Genomic DNA, 16,212 nt, shown 5'->3' with positions numbered 1-16,212 from the left:
TTTTTTCAACGAAAGATTTGCCTTTACTCCTCTTATCTGAATTAGTCCTAACTCGCTCACCCCCCATTGCAACAATTACAATAATCTTTTCATGCCAAAGAAAACGGCAATCGTTGGCAAGGATTCAAATCTTCTCAGAGGGCGCCTAAAATCCTATCTCAAAAGTCTCCGTAAGAATTGAACAGACATATAAAGGCACCCAGATAGGATTCAAGCATGAACTTGATAGGTTCATGTTTTTTCCTTGCCGCGCTCCTCTAGTTCCATCAAGTGGAAGGGCCGCCGCACAACAGATGCTCAACAGGTAAAAGTTACACTAGGGAACAGGAAGGTTTGGCACACCGAGGGAGAAGGATTATAACGGTATGACTTGATCAAAACACTTGATATTTTATTTATTGTTGAAAACGAGTGCCTTGAGGTGTCTAGGAGGATACAAGCACTAAAACAGGCACCAGCTTCACTAATTTGAGAAATAAAGGTATTTCGCAAACAGGAAATTTAAAATAAACAACCAAAGAATTGATGATAATCTCTTGGTCTTCAAATATTGGACATAAATTATCCAGGCACCAAACAACAATACCAACCATCCATCATGCATGCGCCACGCCATTCCATTATACAATCTGACCAACTAGCAGCTTGCGGATCTGCAATAAGAAGCCATGATAGCATTAGGGTAACAAATTCAACAATGCTTAGCAAAGCTGCAATGTCATGCATGTTATAAAAATGAGTAGCTAGACAACAAACGCAATCACCAAACTTTCCTGAGATGTCAAGTTACAATGATGCAGGCCAGGCCATTCGATTTGGCCTTTCCAAGGTAGCACTAACATGTACGGAAATAAGAATGAGGGAGGTTTGTTAAAGAATCTCTAATTCTTAAAGAGATACCCGCATAAAACTGATAAAGAAAGTTGAGAAAAAAAGGAAAATCATATAAGAAGTTAGTCAGACTAGTGAACAACTTTGACCCATAAATTATACTAAATAATTACGTCTTTAAAGGAACTTCCACCTCTTACACAGAACTCATACTAGAGGATTAGAAAAGGAAGTTTAAAGTCAAATAGCAGATGCCCATGCTGCAAGTTACATATAAAAATCATTTCTGCATTCTTTCTTCAGTAAAAATAACCTCCTAGCATTTCAGATCCAATCAAACTGTCCTTATCCTCTTTGCAGGACTATTGATTGATGGCCAAAAAAGAAAAAGTAAGAAAAGTGATGCAGGTGGAAGCTAAACAAAGGAAAAAAAAAAAAATGGGAATTTTAATGAGCGAAAGGGGTTGCACATGTGAATCCCAAGCTCGCAAGTTTTATTTTATCTAGAATAACAATCCTCAAGTCATCTTTAAGAGTTTTACAAAGCCTTAAATAGGCTAGAAACCCTACCTCAACTGAAAAACAAAAGAAAAATCCACAATTACAAAGGACAGAAGCATGAAATCCAAAAATAACAAGGAAATCACAAAAACTGCTAAAACTGAGGCCCTGAGGTGATATTTTCAAAATCTAAAGATTCAACAATAAAATCAAAACTTAAAGTCATTTTGAGCTGTTATTCTGATTTGATAGAACCAGACCTCCTCTTGCGCTTAGATCTATCTCATTAATCCATAAATATATTTGTTAAGTCATCCGTGTAATTTATCTAGGGTAGATCCTCATTTAGCTATGATAGATCTACACTTAACTGTTTAGAATCATCCGTTATCGCAGGTCCAACTACATTATTCTCCCTAGGTTGAAGGGAATTCATCCTCAAGTTTTGTTTCTCCTTCGAATAAGAAGTTAAGTGCTGGACATTGAAGACATCAGAAGTTTTCAGATGATGAGGGAGACGAATCATGTAGGCATTATCATTTATCGTTTACAACACCTCATAATGACCTATCTTCCTTTCCTTAGGCTTGTTATACTCGCACTGAAACCTGTCTCGTGTAAGGATTGCCCATACCAAATCACCAACTTCAAACACCACTCTCTTATGATGAGTATCACCTAGGGCCTTATACATAACATTGTTGTCACTAATTGTCTGCTTTACCTACTTATGAATGCCAAGTAACATGTCAGTAAATTGGATGTTCATGTGTCCGATGCGAGGTATGTGATGCGAGGTATGTGAATTAACTCCAGTACTCCGAAAGGATTCTACCTATAGACAATCTTAAAGGGACTTAGTTAGGTGGTCCGATTCCGAGATCTATTATAAGCAAACTTCACATATGACAATGTCTTATCTCACTGTTTTAGCTTATCTCCAACCAAGCTTCGTAGTAAGTTACCGAGACTACTATTAACTACCTCTGTCTACCCATCTGTCTAAGGGTAATAAGCATTGCCAAAGTTCAGTTGAGTTCTCATCCTTCCCCACAAACCCTTGCAAAAATTACTCATGAACTTGACATTCCTATCTAAAGTGATGAACCTAGGAATGCCATAAAAACAAACCACCTGATTGAAGTAAAGTTAGGCTACCCAAGATGCATCCATGGTCTTTCGGTAAGCTATAAAATAAGAATTTTCGAGAACCTGTCAACAACAAAAATAGAATCCATAACCCGTTGTGTAAAAGTTAAGCCTAATACAAAATCCATGCTTACATCTAGCCATGGAGCATCAGGAACTAGTAACGGGGTGTACAACCCAACATTCAATAAGGCCCCTTTGGACCTTTGACAAACAACACACCTCGTGATAAAGTTAGAAACCTGTCTTGGTAACTTAGGCCACTAATGATACTAGAGTCAGTGTCCTATCCCATTCAAAATACCCCTCACAATGCTGTTCACGAATAATATGCTCTAGCAAAAACCAAACTAGAACACAAACCTGCTAACAATGAAAAAGATAACCGTTTAAAAACACAGTTATCTTGTTTACCTCTCTTCGTTAACTCAACATAAATCTGACTAAATGAGGCATCCCCCGAATACAGCTTAAAAAGTATCAAATCCGAGCACATGGGTAAAGTCACACATCATAAAAAGTATCAAATCCTAGCACATGGGTAAAGTCACACATCGACTGAGAGCATCATCTACCTTATTTAAATTGCTTGATTGGTGCCTCAATGAAAAAGTGAACTCTTGCAAAATCAACACCCATTTCGCATGTCGACGACTTAGCTTATGCTACCCATTTATATACTTCAGAGCTTCATGGTCAGTAACTAAAATAAACTCCTTTAGCAAAAGGTAATGCCTCTAATGCTTTAAAGTCAAAACAATAGTGTAAAACTCCATATCATAGGTGGAATAGTACTTTGAGTTGGACAGTTTCTCACTGAAAAAGGTGATGGGGTGCCCACCTCGGCTAAGAGCTTCCCTAATGCCTACTCCAAAAGCATCACAATTTATTTTAAATAGTTTCTCAAAGACTAACACTAGTAATTTGCAATACCAACCAAGGACCCATGATCACTCTCTTAGCCCAGGTCACATTATCCCTGGTCTCGCAAGTCTCTCTCCTCTAGCCAACAGGTTAATTATGTGATCTGTCTTTACATGTCTTTGATAGCGAGCTTCTGGATGTTCCTCTATCAATGGGGGAGCTCCCCATCCCCTTCTTGGCCACACTCTGCTCCACAATCTTTTCCCAACATGGTTTGTTAGCACACACAACAACAAATAAATTCTCTTCCATGAGATTGCAGCACACAACAATAAATAAACCTAGGATCATTGGGCTTTGATACCAATTGATACAAGCAAAAGCTAAAGATAATGACAAACAAAAAAAGAACACGAGAATTTTAATGAGCGAAATGGGCTGTAGATGTGAGCTCCAAGTTCAGAGGTTTTATTTTTTCTATAATATCAATCCTTAAACCCCTCTCTTTAGGAGGTTGACGAAGCCTTAAATAGGTCAAAAACCCTACCTCAACCAGGAAACAAAATAAAAAACAAAATTATAAAGGAAAGAAGCATGAAATCCAAAAATAATAAGGAAAATCACAGAAACTATAAAAACTAGGGCCCTAAGGTGAGATTTGTAAAATCTAAAGATTTGATGACCAAAGCAACGATTCCAACAATCAAATCAAAAGTTATGGCATTTTTTGAGCTATTATTTTTGGTCTGGCATGAGCAGATCTCATCTTGGACCTGGACCTATTTCACTAGTTTATAAATGTATTTGTCAGGCCATCTATGTAATATGTCTGAGACAGATCATTATCTAGTTGTGGCAAACCCGTACCTGACTACTTAGAATCACCCATTATAACACGCTTAACTACATCAAAAAGCCCCCATCCTTTTTACATTATCCCATGTGTTTCAGCAAAAACTAAAATTTATTCAAGTTGGGACTAAATGTCTTTTTGAAGATTAGTTATAAATTTTAATGTGCTAAAACAATAATAAGAAGAAACACTCATTTAGAATGAGTTAACACAAATCTACGAACTAACATGATTATTCTTACTCTTAATGATTATTGAGTGTAGTGGTGACTTAGAAGATGTAGAACCACTAACAAGATCACCAAACAACACAAACACAGTCAATTTTGGAGAAAAATCATATTTTTTTATTCAATAATAATACCTTAAAGTTGATGTCCACGGAGGGTGTAATAAAATTAGAAGTCCTATTGAAAATAGGCAACATAGGGAAACTAAAAATATTAAAATTAGACCTGTGTTTCGTTCTAAAATAAATAGTCCTAAAAAATCTATAATGTTGTTCCACTTTTTGTAGGCTACCTCACAACCTTTTTCTTTTCAAAATAATAATAATTAGGCACTTCATAATCATTCATGATTGTTCCTTTTCTAAGAACAAGTTCAATTATCTTTCATTCATTCTATTGATATGAGTATCCTATTAAGGAATTAGAGTGTATGGAGAGGTCAAGGAAAAAAATAGTAATATCAATAACAATAATTTATTGAACATACCTCGGGAAGTTTTTTACGAAATACAACATCCAACCGTGCATCAAGAGAATTTTCGAACACAATCTTCCCATCTCGAGATGCCAACACCACACCTCCAGAGCTTCACAACAAAATATACCAAAGTCAACTTTGTTTTTCTATCTCCAGTATCTTAGATACCAAAGAGTGACTTTTTAAGATAGTCATATGAAACCTTACACTCATTGGTTACATATTATGCAATTTGGAAACCCTAAGTTATATGATACAATTAGCAACGTGAATTATGCAACTAGGAAATTTTGGAAATCAAGAGCAGGTATAAATTTACTATGGCGACCACAATTAAGAACAAACTACAACACAAACTTGATAAGACCCATAGAAGCCCCACACAAACAGCTATTGATGAATGAATAAGTATATGCACTCAGGTTAGTTTCTTGGATTTTCATGAACAATTTACCAGAAAGGACCATGAGAATTATGGTGGCTAGGAGCAGGTGGAAGATAGACATCGTGGTCTACAATGATTTCTGGGGGGTAAACATTTGCTTTCTCAGCATATTCTTCCTTTGCTGAATGCAGGACAGACTCCACCAAATGATGGTCATCTTTCCGGCAACGTAGCAAGACAGCAGGCTCCTTCAATCTGAGTAAACTCTGGGAAAAAAAAATGAAGAAAGAAAATCCAGATTATGAGCACAATACTTTATTCATGTATATAACACTGCATTCCTGTTAAATATGAAATCATAATGGTCTTTTCTGAGCATTCCCTGGTAATATAATTTTTCATTTCTTCATCTAATTTACAAACAACTAATCATCCTCTAAAATGTATCTGCAAGTTAAAAAGTCTCATCAGATGATTCCCTCAAAGCTCAAGCCATCATCGGAGTGTTAGTAGATTAAAATTCACTTCAAAACAAAAATGCTCAGTAGCGGAGTGTTAGTAGATTAAAATTCACTTCATTTTATCAAAAAAAACAAAAATGCTCAGTACGGAACATCAAGTGCGTGTATCTAACAACTGAAATGTAGGCATCATGTGCATGTATCAAGAGTTTATACAGATACAGAGGAACACAAGCGAAAAAGCCCCATCAACCAAAACTTCATGAACTACACGTGGCAAAGCAATTCCACAATTTTCTTCAATTTAAAAGCAACTGAAAACCAAATGGGCATGCTGGTTATTCAATAATGACCTGAACAATGAGATCTTTGAGAAGATGCTTGTACCGATGGTGATGTTGGCTGACATTCAGAAGATCCTTTCCCGCTACATCTTTCATGGAATTAACTACATCATCTTGAGCTTGAAGCACTTTGATCCGAGAAGCATTAAGCTGCATCGAATACTCACTGCCCATCAAAACCAATAAAACAAACGTCACTTCATCACCACCACTCCTGATCAGAACTGAGTAAAATAATCCCATTGTCTACCTACACAAATCAGCGTAAAATTATTTCAAAATCGAATCCTGATCTCCTTTCAATAAAATCAAACTAGTAAACTATCCTATCCTACACAGTTTCAAACCGGGCCATATTTTTATAATTTCCCTTCATAAATAAATAAAGTGCTAGAAACATAACAAAACAAAAATGATAAAATTCAATTTTAACACTAACAAATTCCATGATTAGCATCACTTCACTTAACTGTTAACAAGATAACAACTAAAAGCAATCAAATTTAACAGCACAACACAGCCCCACCAATAAATAAACAGCATAATTACCAAAAATTTAACTAATAAAAAATCGGAGAGAATTACATCTTCTTACGAACTTGAACTTGCTTCTCTTTACGCTCATACTCTTGCCTGATCTTCTTCTTCTCAGCCTCAACCAGTTGTAACTTCTCAATATTGAATTCCTTGAAGAAAACATTTTCTCAATAAGATCAAAACGGAAAAACCCATCAAGCAATTCAGCAAAAAACAAGCAAAGAGGGAAGAATTACTTCTTCAGCAGAAACTAAGATCTCGTTGGCCTTTTCCTCTGCTTCTTGGCGGATGAATTGGACCATCTGCTGGATCTGCTTGGAGACATCTGCGTCGTTCATTTCGGATGATTTTGGTGGAAAAATCACACGAGAAGAGAAGATCCAAAAGGTTTGGACAGATTTGCGATTCAATAATTTCTACCAGAAGAAGATGTATCTGTCTTTATATATATAACGGAGGATACACTTGCACTCCTAGACACCACGTTAGGCTGGTCGGTGATTATTCACGTTTTCACGAAGCAGTCCCCTAGTATTTTTTATTTTTTTTTCCAATTTATTATTTATTTATTTATGTTTACAAATTTTCTCTGTGTGGAAGGTAACAAGAGTATATAGTACAAAGTTATTAAATTAGCTAAGTTCAAGCACTAATAAAGGTTGGGTGGATAAATTTAAAAATGGCTTTGTTGTAATATTATTTCAAATTAAAATGTTATTATTTTAAAAAATAAAAAATAAATCAAAATAAATTTCATTCAATTATAATTAATTAACTTGTTATGTTAACCAAATTTTATTAAGTCAATACTATCTTGTTTAATAAAACTAGGTTATTAACTCGTACCGGCCTGTAGTGATTATTCACGTTTTCACGAAGCAGTCCCCTAGTATTTTTTATTTTTTTTTCCAATTTATTATTTATTTATTTATGTTTACAAATTTTCTCTGTGTGGAAGGTAACAAGAGTATATAGTACAAAGTTATTAAATTAGCTAAGTTCAAGCACTAATAAAGGTTGGGTGGATAAATTTAAAAATGGCTTTGTTGTAATATTATTTCAAATTAAAATGTTATTATTTAAAAAAAAATCAAAATAAATCTCATTCAATTCTAATTAAGTTAATTATAATTAATTGACTTGTTATATTAACCAAATTTTATTAAGTCAATATTCATCTTGTTTAATAAAACTAAGTTATTAACTCGTATCGAGCTACAAGTCAAATCATTTTTTAATATAAATAAATATTCAAGTTTTACTAAAGTGTTTCCTAATAAAAAAATTCATAAATTTAAAATATAATACATATTATATAATATTTTAAAAAAAATATTGATATAGTAATATATTAGATAATATTTTTTTAATATTGAACCAACGATATATTAGATTAATTTGGATTAACCCATTAAATATGTGACCTAGATCATGAAACTCTAATAATCTTATAGAAAGCAAATTGAAATAAATTTTAAAAATAAATTTTTAATTAACCTAATATTCAATAATAAAATTAAAAAAATATATCAAATTAAAAAATAGATAATAAAAACTACCTAAGTCAACCCTAGTCATGAAATCAAGAAAAGTTTAATAAAAAAATTTTACAAAACTTAATTTCTAATTAATTTAATGTCGAATAATGAAATTAAAAAAACAATAAAAGTCAAATTAACTTGTTAAGCTTGTGACTTGTATTATGAGAATATGATAACTTCATAAAAAATAAATAAATAATATAAAGCTCTATTTCCAACACATCCGCCATTGAAAGTTAAAATTGAAAAAAAAACATAAAATTAGAATAATCTTATATAAAGTAAATTAAAAAAAATTAAGAAGCTCAATTCCCAAACAACCTAATATTAAATGGTGAAAGTGATGAAAAAAATAATTATAAAAAATAAATTTGAGTTGTTGGAGGGTAAAATAAAAAAACAATTCAATTGCCAAAGGATCTAAAAAAAATAAATTGAGTCAACTCGAGTCAACTTATCAAACTAATCTGTGCTGCCGCATTCCTCGACAACCCTAGTTCTTATAATGATAAAACTCACTTCCAATGTATCTAATGTTGACGTTGAAATAGAAAAGAAAAAATCTAAATTTATGAGATTGTAATATAATCCAATAAAAAATAAATAAAAAACATTATAAAGCATAATTTTTAAAATACAATTAATATTAAAGAATAAAATTAAAAAAAAAGAAGTTGTTGAGAAATTGCAAAAAAACCCCTACGAAATACAAAATGCTATTATAATAAATACTATTTTATAGATATGAATATAATGATTTAATCATATTTTTTAGTATTTTGTTAGTTTAACGAGAGGAAATCCCATGTCGGTGTATAGGCTAAAGGCAAGCCTTATAGGAACACACACTTCACTCATTTAAAGAATGTGCAGGTGTTAAGAGCAAGTTTTCTAGGATAAAGAAAAATCTTAATTTTGATTTGAAAAGCCACTCCTTGTATTTAATAAAATAAAACAAGGTTTATATATGCGAACAAATATTTTAAAAGCTTTAATTATAATTAAAAATTAAGTCTGGAAGGTAAAAGGAATTTACATATTAAAATATTAGATCTCGTGACAACGAGTGTTTTTTTTATTTTTTAATTATACAATAATATAAGAGGTTTTTTTTAGAAGTTAATAATTTAAACTCAATTAAAAAATGATTTTAATTGTAAAATTCCTTTTTTTTTATAATTTGATAAAACTAAAAGCAATTAGAATAAATATAAAAAATATAGATAATTTAAAATAAAAATACATCTTCAAGTTAAAAAAATGCCAATGTTTCATTGTGAGAATATAAGAATAGCACACAAATTGCGCATTGTCACACGTAACTTTTTGTATCTCTTTTCAAAGATATGCAGAGAAAAGACAACAAACAAAATTAAAGAAAAATGATTTTCTGAATATATTTTAAATCATTTAATTTAAATGAATTTATATTAAAATATAAAAATATCAAAGACCCTTGCAAAGAGAGCCCAGTCGACTGGGGTGATTATTTTTTTATTTTTTTTTCTCTAACTTTGTGACTTCTTCTACTTATATTATTTTGAGATGTGTTGCGATGCACGGGGTGATTAAAATTTGATTGTATGCAAATGAATAAGTTTTTCATTATATTATTGTGTTTGTGTTAATTATAGTTTTAAAATCTAGCTATATCTTATGGATTGATTTTGGACCTATTTACATAAAGCTGGATTGTTAGTTTCGGTCTGATAATCTAGTAAAATATGATAAAAAATTTAATTATAATTTATTATTTTTTTATTAAAATAATATTATTTAATTTTTTTTTAAAAAATTAACCTGAACGATTTAAAATTTAGGTCTTGGAGATCCACTATGATGTTAATTGATAATAATGTATATAAGTCGGGCTAGCATGCAGCAGCCCTTGGTAGAGCCTTTTCGGCCCAGACTGGGGTTATCTGCAACAGCCAAGAATGGGCCTAGCTAGGTAGAAAAAGGCTCCTGGCAGCCCAGTCTAGGCTGTCACCTTAACAGCCCAGTTGGGTCGCTCCCATTCTTCTTTCTTTCTTTCTCCGCCCTCTTTCATGTTCCTCTCCTCCTCCTCCTCCCTGTCTCTCCTTTCTTCGATCTCCTCTCTTTTTATTTATTTACTCGTTTATTTCCTTTATCTTTCTCGCAGCTATCTATTTTTTTTAGCCTACTTGCCTGCCACTTTTACCAACAAAGGCTCAACTCCCAGGCACTAACTCATATTTTTTTATGATTTTATTATTAGTTTTAATTAATTCATCTAATAAAAATTTAATTAAATTTTTTAATTAAGTTTAAATTAGAATTTTAAACTTAATTTTTTATAAATTAAACCTTTAATAAAATTTATTTAACTTATTTAAAATATACTTAAGTCCTTGTACCTAATTAAATTCTTTATTTGAATCCAAATTCACTCTTAAATATAATTAAAATTTATTTTGACCTATGATTAAATCAAATTGACCAATTAAAAATTTAATAATGTTCTTAAATTTAATTTTTAGTCAAATTTATTCAATAATTATTTAATTTGATTTTGAATTTTTATTTTTTTATTTTTTAGCATAATAAGGTACAATTAAGTCCTAAATTTTCTTTAAAATTATAGCTTAGTTTTATATATTTTGTTGTAAAATTTTCTTTAAAAACCACCCGTTTTTATTTTATTTTTAAAAATTTATTATTATTTTAAAAAATAAAATTTAAAAAATAACTAGAAATGAGATGCAAACTAGCTCGATGATAACCGAGCAGAACAGAGAAGAAACACTGAGAGACAAAATAAATAAATAAATATTGAGAGCCGGAGAAGAAAACGAGCTGGTGTCTTGATGTGGTCAAATTAATCCGCTCCTTGCAATCCTAAGATTGGTTAAATAGCTAGTAAGTGCGCCATGTGGTGTCCAGTAGTATTTTTTAATATGTTTTTTTTGTGTTTTTTCATTTGATTTCGAACTCGGATAAATACTTTATTGTTATTTATTTGTTTAAATTTTGTGCATGTTATTTTTACATTTTTATGAAAGTCCAATTTTTTATTATTATTGTTGATGGTGACATTCTCATTAAAAAAGAATAAAAAATGGAAAAAAATAATTATAATAATGACAACTTTCAAGATTGTTTGGCAATTCACGAGAGTGAATGAGCCAAAATCCAATTAAAATTTTATCATTTATATGGGTTCAATATCCATCTTCACAGCTGGCTTAGTTGAGACGTCTCCTTTTAAAGGGATTTATGTTCAAAAGTTTAAAATCAAATGTCTTACTTTTTAGCAATTTTGATTGCATGAACAAATATAATGTATGAATAAATGTATCCATACAAACCAAACAATAAAACATAATAAACAAACAAAATGAAGCTTAGTCCACAAGGTTCCTAGTGGAGTTAATATTCTGTCGCACGTGTGCGGCGTTGCGATGATCATTCACTATCCATGAAAAATAAAAATATTGTATATCTCTAGCAAATATGGAGAGATAAGGAATTCTTGTGTCTCTTATCAATAAAAAAAATTGAATGGGAGTCGCCACCTAATGTTCTGGTCACTAGAAACACCTAATGTTCTAGTCTCTTATCAATGAAAAAAATTATTTTAGGAATTAATTAACATATTGACAAGTCTGAAGACCAATATCAAACTTTTCACAAACTTAGAAATAATAAAATAATAAAATAATAAAATAATAAAAATTTATGATAATTAATGAGAATGGTCGCATTTATGCAGCGTTGCAACGATTGCCCACCATTTAGGAAAAGATAAGAATGCGATATCTCTAGCAAATATGGAGAGATAAGAAATTCTTGTGTCTGTTATCAATAAAAAAGACGTCTCCTTTTAAAGGGATCTATGTTCAAAAGTTTAAAATCAAATGTCTTACTTTTTAGCAATTTTGATGGAAAATTATTTTAGGAATTAACATCTTGACAAGTCTGAAGACCAATATCAAATTTTTCACAAATTTAGAAATAATAAAATAATAAAAAATTATGATAATTAATGAGAATTGTCGCACTTATGCAGCGTCGCGGCAATTGCCCACCATCCAGTAAAAGAAAAGAATGTGATATCTCTGGCAAATTGGAGAGATAATGAATTCTTGTGTCTCTTATCAAGGAAAAAATTGAATGGGAGTCGTCACCTAGTGTTCTGGTCTCTTATTAATGAAAAAATTATTTTAGGAATTAACATCTTGACAAGTCTGAAGACCAATATCAAATTTTTCACAAATTTAGAAATAATAAAATAATAAAAAATTATGATAATTAATGAGAATTGTCGCACTTATGCAGCGTCGCGGCAATTGCCCACCATCCAGTAAAAGAAAAGAATGTGATATCTCTGGCAAATTGGAGAGATAATGAATTCTTGTGTCTCTTATCAAGGAAAAAATTGAATGGGAGTCGTCACCTAGTGTTCTGGTCATTAAGAACACCTAGTGTTCTGGTCTCTTATTAATGAAAAATTTATTTTAGGAATTAATATCTTGACAAGTTTGAAGACCAATATCAAACTTTTCACAAACTTAGAAATAATAAAATAATAAAAATTTATGATAATTAATGAGAATGGTCGCACTTATGCAACGTCACGACGATTGCCCACCACCCAGGAAAAGATAAGAATGTGATATCTCTGGCAAATTGGAGAGATAATGAATTCTTGTGTCTCTTATCAATAAAAAAAATTGAATGGGAGTCGCCACCTAATGTTCTGGTCACTAGAAACACCTAATGTTCTAGTCTCTTATCAATGAAAAAAATTATTTTAGGAATTAACATATTGACAAGTCTGAAGACCAATATTCACAAACTTAGAAATAATAAAATAATAAAAATTTATGATAATTAATGAGAATGGTCGCATTTATGCAGCGTTGCAACGATTGCCCACCATTTAGGAAAAGATAAGAATGCGATATCTCTAGCAAATATGGAGAGATAAGAAATTCTTGTGTCTGTTATCAATAAAAAAATTGAATGAGAATCGCCACCTAATATTCTGGTCACTAGGAACACCTAGTGTTCTAGTCTCTTATCAATGGAAAATTTATTTTAGGAATTAACATCTTGACAAGTCTGAAGACCAATATTAAACTTTTCACAAATTTAGAAATAATAAAATAATAAAAAATTATGATAATTAATGAGAATTGTCGCACTTATGCAGCGTCGCGGCAATTGCCCACCATCCAGTAAAAGATAAGAATGTGATATCTCTGGCAAATTGGAGAGATAAGGAATTCTTGTGTCTCTTATCAAGGAAAAAATTGAATGGGAGTCGTCACCTAGTGTTCTGGTCTCTTATTAATGAAAAAATTATTTTAGGAATTAACATCTTGACAAGTCTGAAGACCAATATCAAATTTTTCACAAATTTAGAAATAATAAAATAATAAAAAATTATGATAATTAATGAGAATTGTAACACTTATACAGCGTCGCGACGATTGCCCACCATCCAGGAAAAGATAAGAATGTGATATCTCTGGAAAATATGGAGAGATAAGGAATTCTTGTGTCTCTTATCAATAAAAAAAATTGAATGGGAGTCGCCACCTAATGTTCTGGTCACTAGAAACACCTAATGTTCTAGTCTCTTATCAATGAAAAAAATTATTTTAGGAATTAACATATTGACAAGTCTGAAGACCAATATTCACAAACTTAGAAATAATAAAATAATAAAATAATAAAAATTTATGATAATTAATGAGAATGGTCGCACTTATGCAACGTCACGACGATTGCCCACCATCCAGGAAAAGATAAGAATGTGATATCTCTGGCAAATATGGAGAGATAATGAATTCTTGTGTCTCTTATCTTTGGTCACTAGGAACACCTAGTGTTCTGGTCTCTTATCAATGAAAAATTTATTTTAGGAATTAATATCTTGACAAGTTTGAAGACCAATATCAAACTTTTCACAAACTTAGAAATAATAAAATAATAAAAGATTATGATAATTAATGAGAATTGTCGCACTTATGTAGCATCGCGACGATTGCCCACCATCCAGGAAAAGATAAGAATGTGATATCTCTGGCAAATATGGAGAGATAATGAATTCTTGTGTTTCTTATCAATGAAAAAATTGAATGAGAGTCGCCACCTAGTATTCTGGTCATTAGGAACCCTAACTGGTCTTAGAGATTGAGTACGGAGACTGGTCGTGTAAAGGGAAGGTATTAGCACCCTAAATATGCCCTACCTAAGGTAAATTGCATTGTTTTGTTTGTTCATACCTAAAGTCATGTTATGATTTTTTATTGTTGGTCTATCTAATGGTAAGAAAAGTCTCCCTTTATAAGGAGATCTTCATCTTATCAGGTAAAAACCTAATTGTTTTGTATCATTAATAAAAACAACTACATTTTAAATATCAGGAATACATTTTACGTATAAATTCATAATCCATGATACTAAAACAAAATAAAATAAATTTTTTATTGTTTTTAAAATTTTGGCCAATGATCTCTTAACTTTAATAAATTGGTTATTAAAGCAAAAAATGCATGCTAAAATATTATTTTCAGTGTATGAGAAATATAATATGATTTGTTTTTAGCTTTAAGACACTTGGCCGTATGCACAAAAATAATTTTTTCCCCAATTTTTTTGTGTTTTAGAAAGTTTTGACAAAAACCAGGTATTTTAATACTGAATTTATATTTTTATGACATAAAAATAATACCTAACATTAATCAAAATTACATAAAAAATATGCATTAAAATTGTAAACATTCTAAAACAATCATTTTAATTATTATTTTTTAAAAAGGGTCGGGCCAGGCCCAAATACATGGGTCAGGCTGAATCTGGCTCAATTGCATGGATTTGGATCAGCCCAACCCACAGTAGCTGGTTACTATGTATAAGCACAATAACCAGCTTTTCCCCGCCTGTAGATGTGTACTGTGCATGTCTTGCATGGCGGAGGAAGAAGTGAAGGAAAAATGAAGGGCGGAGGGCTTACCTGAGTGGTGGAGGCGCGGTGGCCAGTGATGCTTCTCCTTCTTCCTCTCCCTGCTCTGTTTTTTTTTTCTTTCTTCCTCTTCGGTTCAACTCCCTCTCTTCTCTTGTCTTCTCTCTTTTGTTCTATTTTTTTTTCACTCTATCTCTCTCTTTGTTTTCAATTTTGGTCTCCCTCTCCTCCTTTTTTTCTCTCTCCCTTTGTTGTCCTCTCGGTTTTTCAGTCCCCTTCCCCTGTTTTTATAGGCAAAAACAAGGGAGAGAAACATGGCTAAGGTGGCCACTATACTGCCACTCCTCCACTGCTTTTTCAACACGTGGAAAGGGTGGCAAGTCAGTGTTTTTTTGAAAGGAGTCGACATCTTTTTGACATTGATAGCTATGACAGAGAAAGGAAGAAAAATCTTCTTCTTCCCCTGCTTCGCGCATCCAGGGTAAGAAGAAGATATAGGTGTTGTTCAAAACAACACTGTTTTGATCCTTGTCATTTTGATCCTTGATCTTGATATTGTGTAATTTGACCTTTAATTGAGTAATAAACTTCTAATTTCTTCAATTGGGCTCCTAACCGTTTTTAATTCAAGCCCTTCTACTTACACACTTTTTTCATTTTGATCCTTGGTTTCAAATTTCTTCAATTAAGTTCCTAATTGGCCATCAAACTTTAATATTTATGCAATTAAGCCCCTGATGTGACCAAATTAACTTTTAAAAATTATAATTTGACCCCAGAACTTTAATTTCTTCCAATTAAAGCCTAAATTGACTCCAAAATCAATTTTTCTTACAATCAAACTCTCCATAAATTTAATTAAACCTCAAGAAAATTTAATTGAGTCCATAAACATTTGATTTTAGACTTTTCTTATTCAAATTGAATTTTCTTTGTCAACAGAGCTATCATCAGTCAATAAAATATTGTCAAATTTTAATCTTTGTATTTTTTAACTTCCTCAACCAATTTTTAATTATTTTTAAGGCGTGCTGACATCATTTTTCACTGTTTATATTTTTTGATAATATTTTTTTGATTTTTTTTGTATTTTATTATTTTTTT

At 31.5% G+C, this 16,212-nt stretch overlaps 1 protein-coding gene and 3 long non-coding RNA genes across 5 annotated transcripts in view; 1 reads left to right on the top strand and 3 right to left on the bottom strand.

Annotated features, from left to right (window-relative positions):
• Positions 1-370: 370 nt before the first annotated feature.
• LOC105107274 (V-type proton ATPase subunit E-like) lies at positions 371-7,097 on the bottom strand. 2 transcript variants are annotated; one of them, XM_011001146.1, is made up of 6 exons: positions 6,870-7,097; positions 6,682-6,782; positions 6,106-6,262; positions 5,361-5,557; positions 4,916-5,015; positions 371-653 (listed from the first exon to the last, which is right to left on the bottom strand). In XM_011001146.1, the coding sequence occupies exons 1-6, from the start codon at positions 6,969-6,971 to the stop codon at positions 621-623; spliced, it is 690 nt and encodes a 229-aa protein (XP_010999448.1). In that variant the 5' UTR covers positions 6,972-7,097; the 3' UTR covers positions 371-620. The 2 variants fall into 2 exon arrangements, with proteins under 2 accessions (XP_010999448.1, XP_010999449.1); XM_011001147.1 differs by lacking the exon at positions 6,870-7,097 and having other exon boundaries at positions 6,106-6,346; positions 6,682-6,765.
• Positions 663-3,795, top strand: LOC105107273 (uncharacterized). Its single transcript, XR_838844.1, has 3 exons — positions 663-1,239; positions 3,265-3,272; positions 3,755-3,795. It is a non-coding gene; the product is annotated as an uncharacterized LOC105107273 (long non-coding RNA).
• Positions 3,085-3,766, bottom strand: LOC105107272 (uncharacterized). The gene is made up of 2 exons (XR_838843.1): positions 3,347-3,766; positions 3,085-3,216 (listed from the first exon to the last, which is right to left on the bottom strand). It is a non-coding gene; the product is annotated as an uncharacterized LOC105107272 (long non-coding RNA).
• Positions 7,098-10,542: 3,445 nt separating the features above from the next.
• LOC105107271 (uncharacterized) overlaps positions 10,543-16,212 on the bottom strand; it is a 16,451-nt gene continuing 10,781 nt past the window's right edge. The window contains exons 2-3 of the long non-coding RNA XR_838842.1: positions 13,618-13,620; positions 10,543-10,552 (exon numbers count right to left, since the gene is read on the bottom strand). This is a non-coding gene — a long non-coding RNA (uncharacterized LOC105107271). The remainder of the gene's footprint in view (positions 10,553-13,617; positions 13,621-16,212) is intronic.

The sequence above is a fragment of the Populus euphratica genome, unplaced genomic scaffold (genome assembly GCF_000495115.2).
Source record: "Populus euphratica unplaced genomic scaffold, PopEup_1.0 scaffold154.1, whole genome shotgun sequence".
In the NCBI taxonomy this organism is placed as follows: Eukaryota; Viridiplantae; Streptophyta; class Magnoliopsida; order Malpighiales; family Salicaceae; genus Populus; species Populus euphratica.
Note: the sequence above shows the minus strand (reverse complement) of the source record. Positions and strands in the feature narration are given on the sequence as shown.

Excerpts from the sequence above, each read along its gene's own strand:
- LOC105107274 (XM_011001146.1), bottom strand. The coding sequence starts at position 6,971 with ATGAACGACGCAGATGTCTCCAAGCAGATCCAGCAGATGGTCCAATTC. Across the intron at positions 5,558-6,105 it reads TCAAAGATCTCATTGTTCAG|AGTTTACTCAGATTGAAGGA; the intron begins GTCATTATTGAA and ends TTTTTTTCCCAG. Across the intron at positions 654-4,915 it reads TTCGTAAAAAACTTCCCGAG|ATCCGCAAGCTGCTAGTTGG; the intron begins GTATGTTCAATA and ends TTCTTATTGCAG.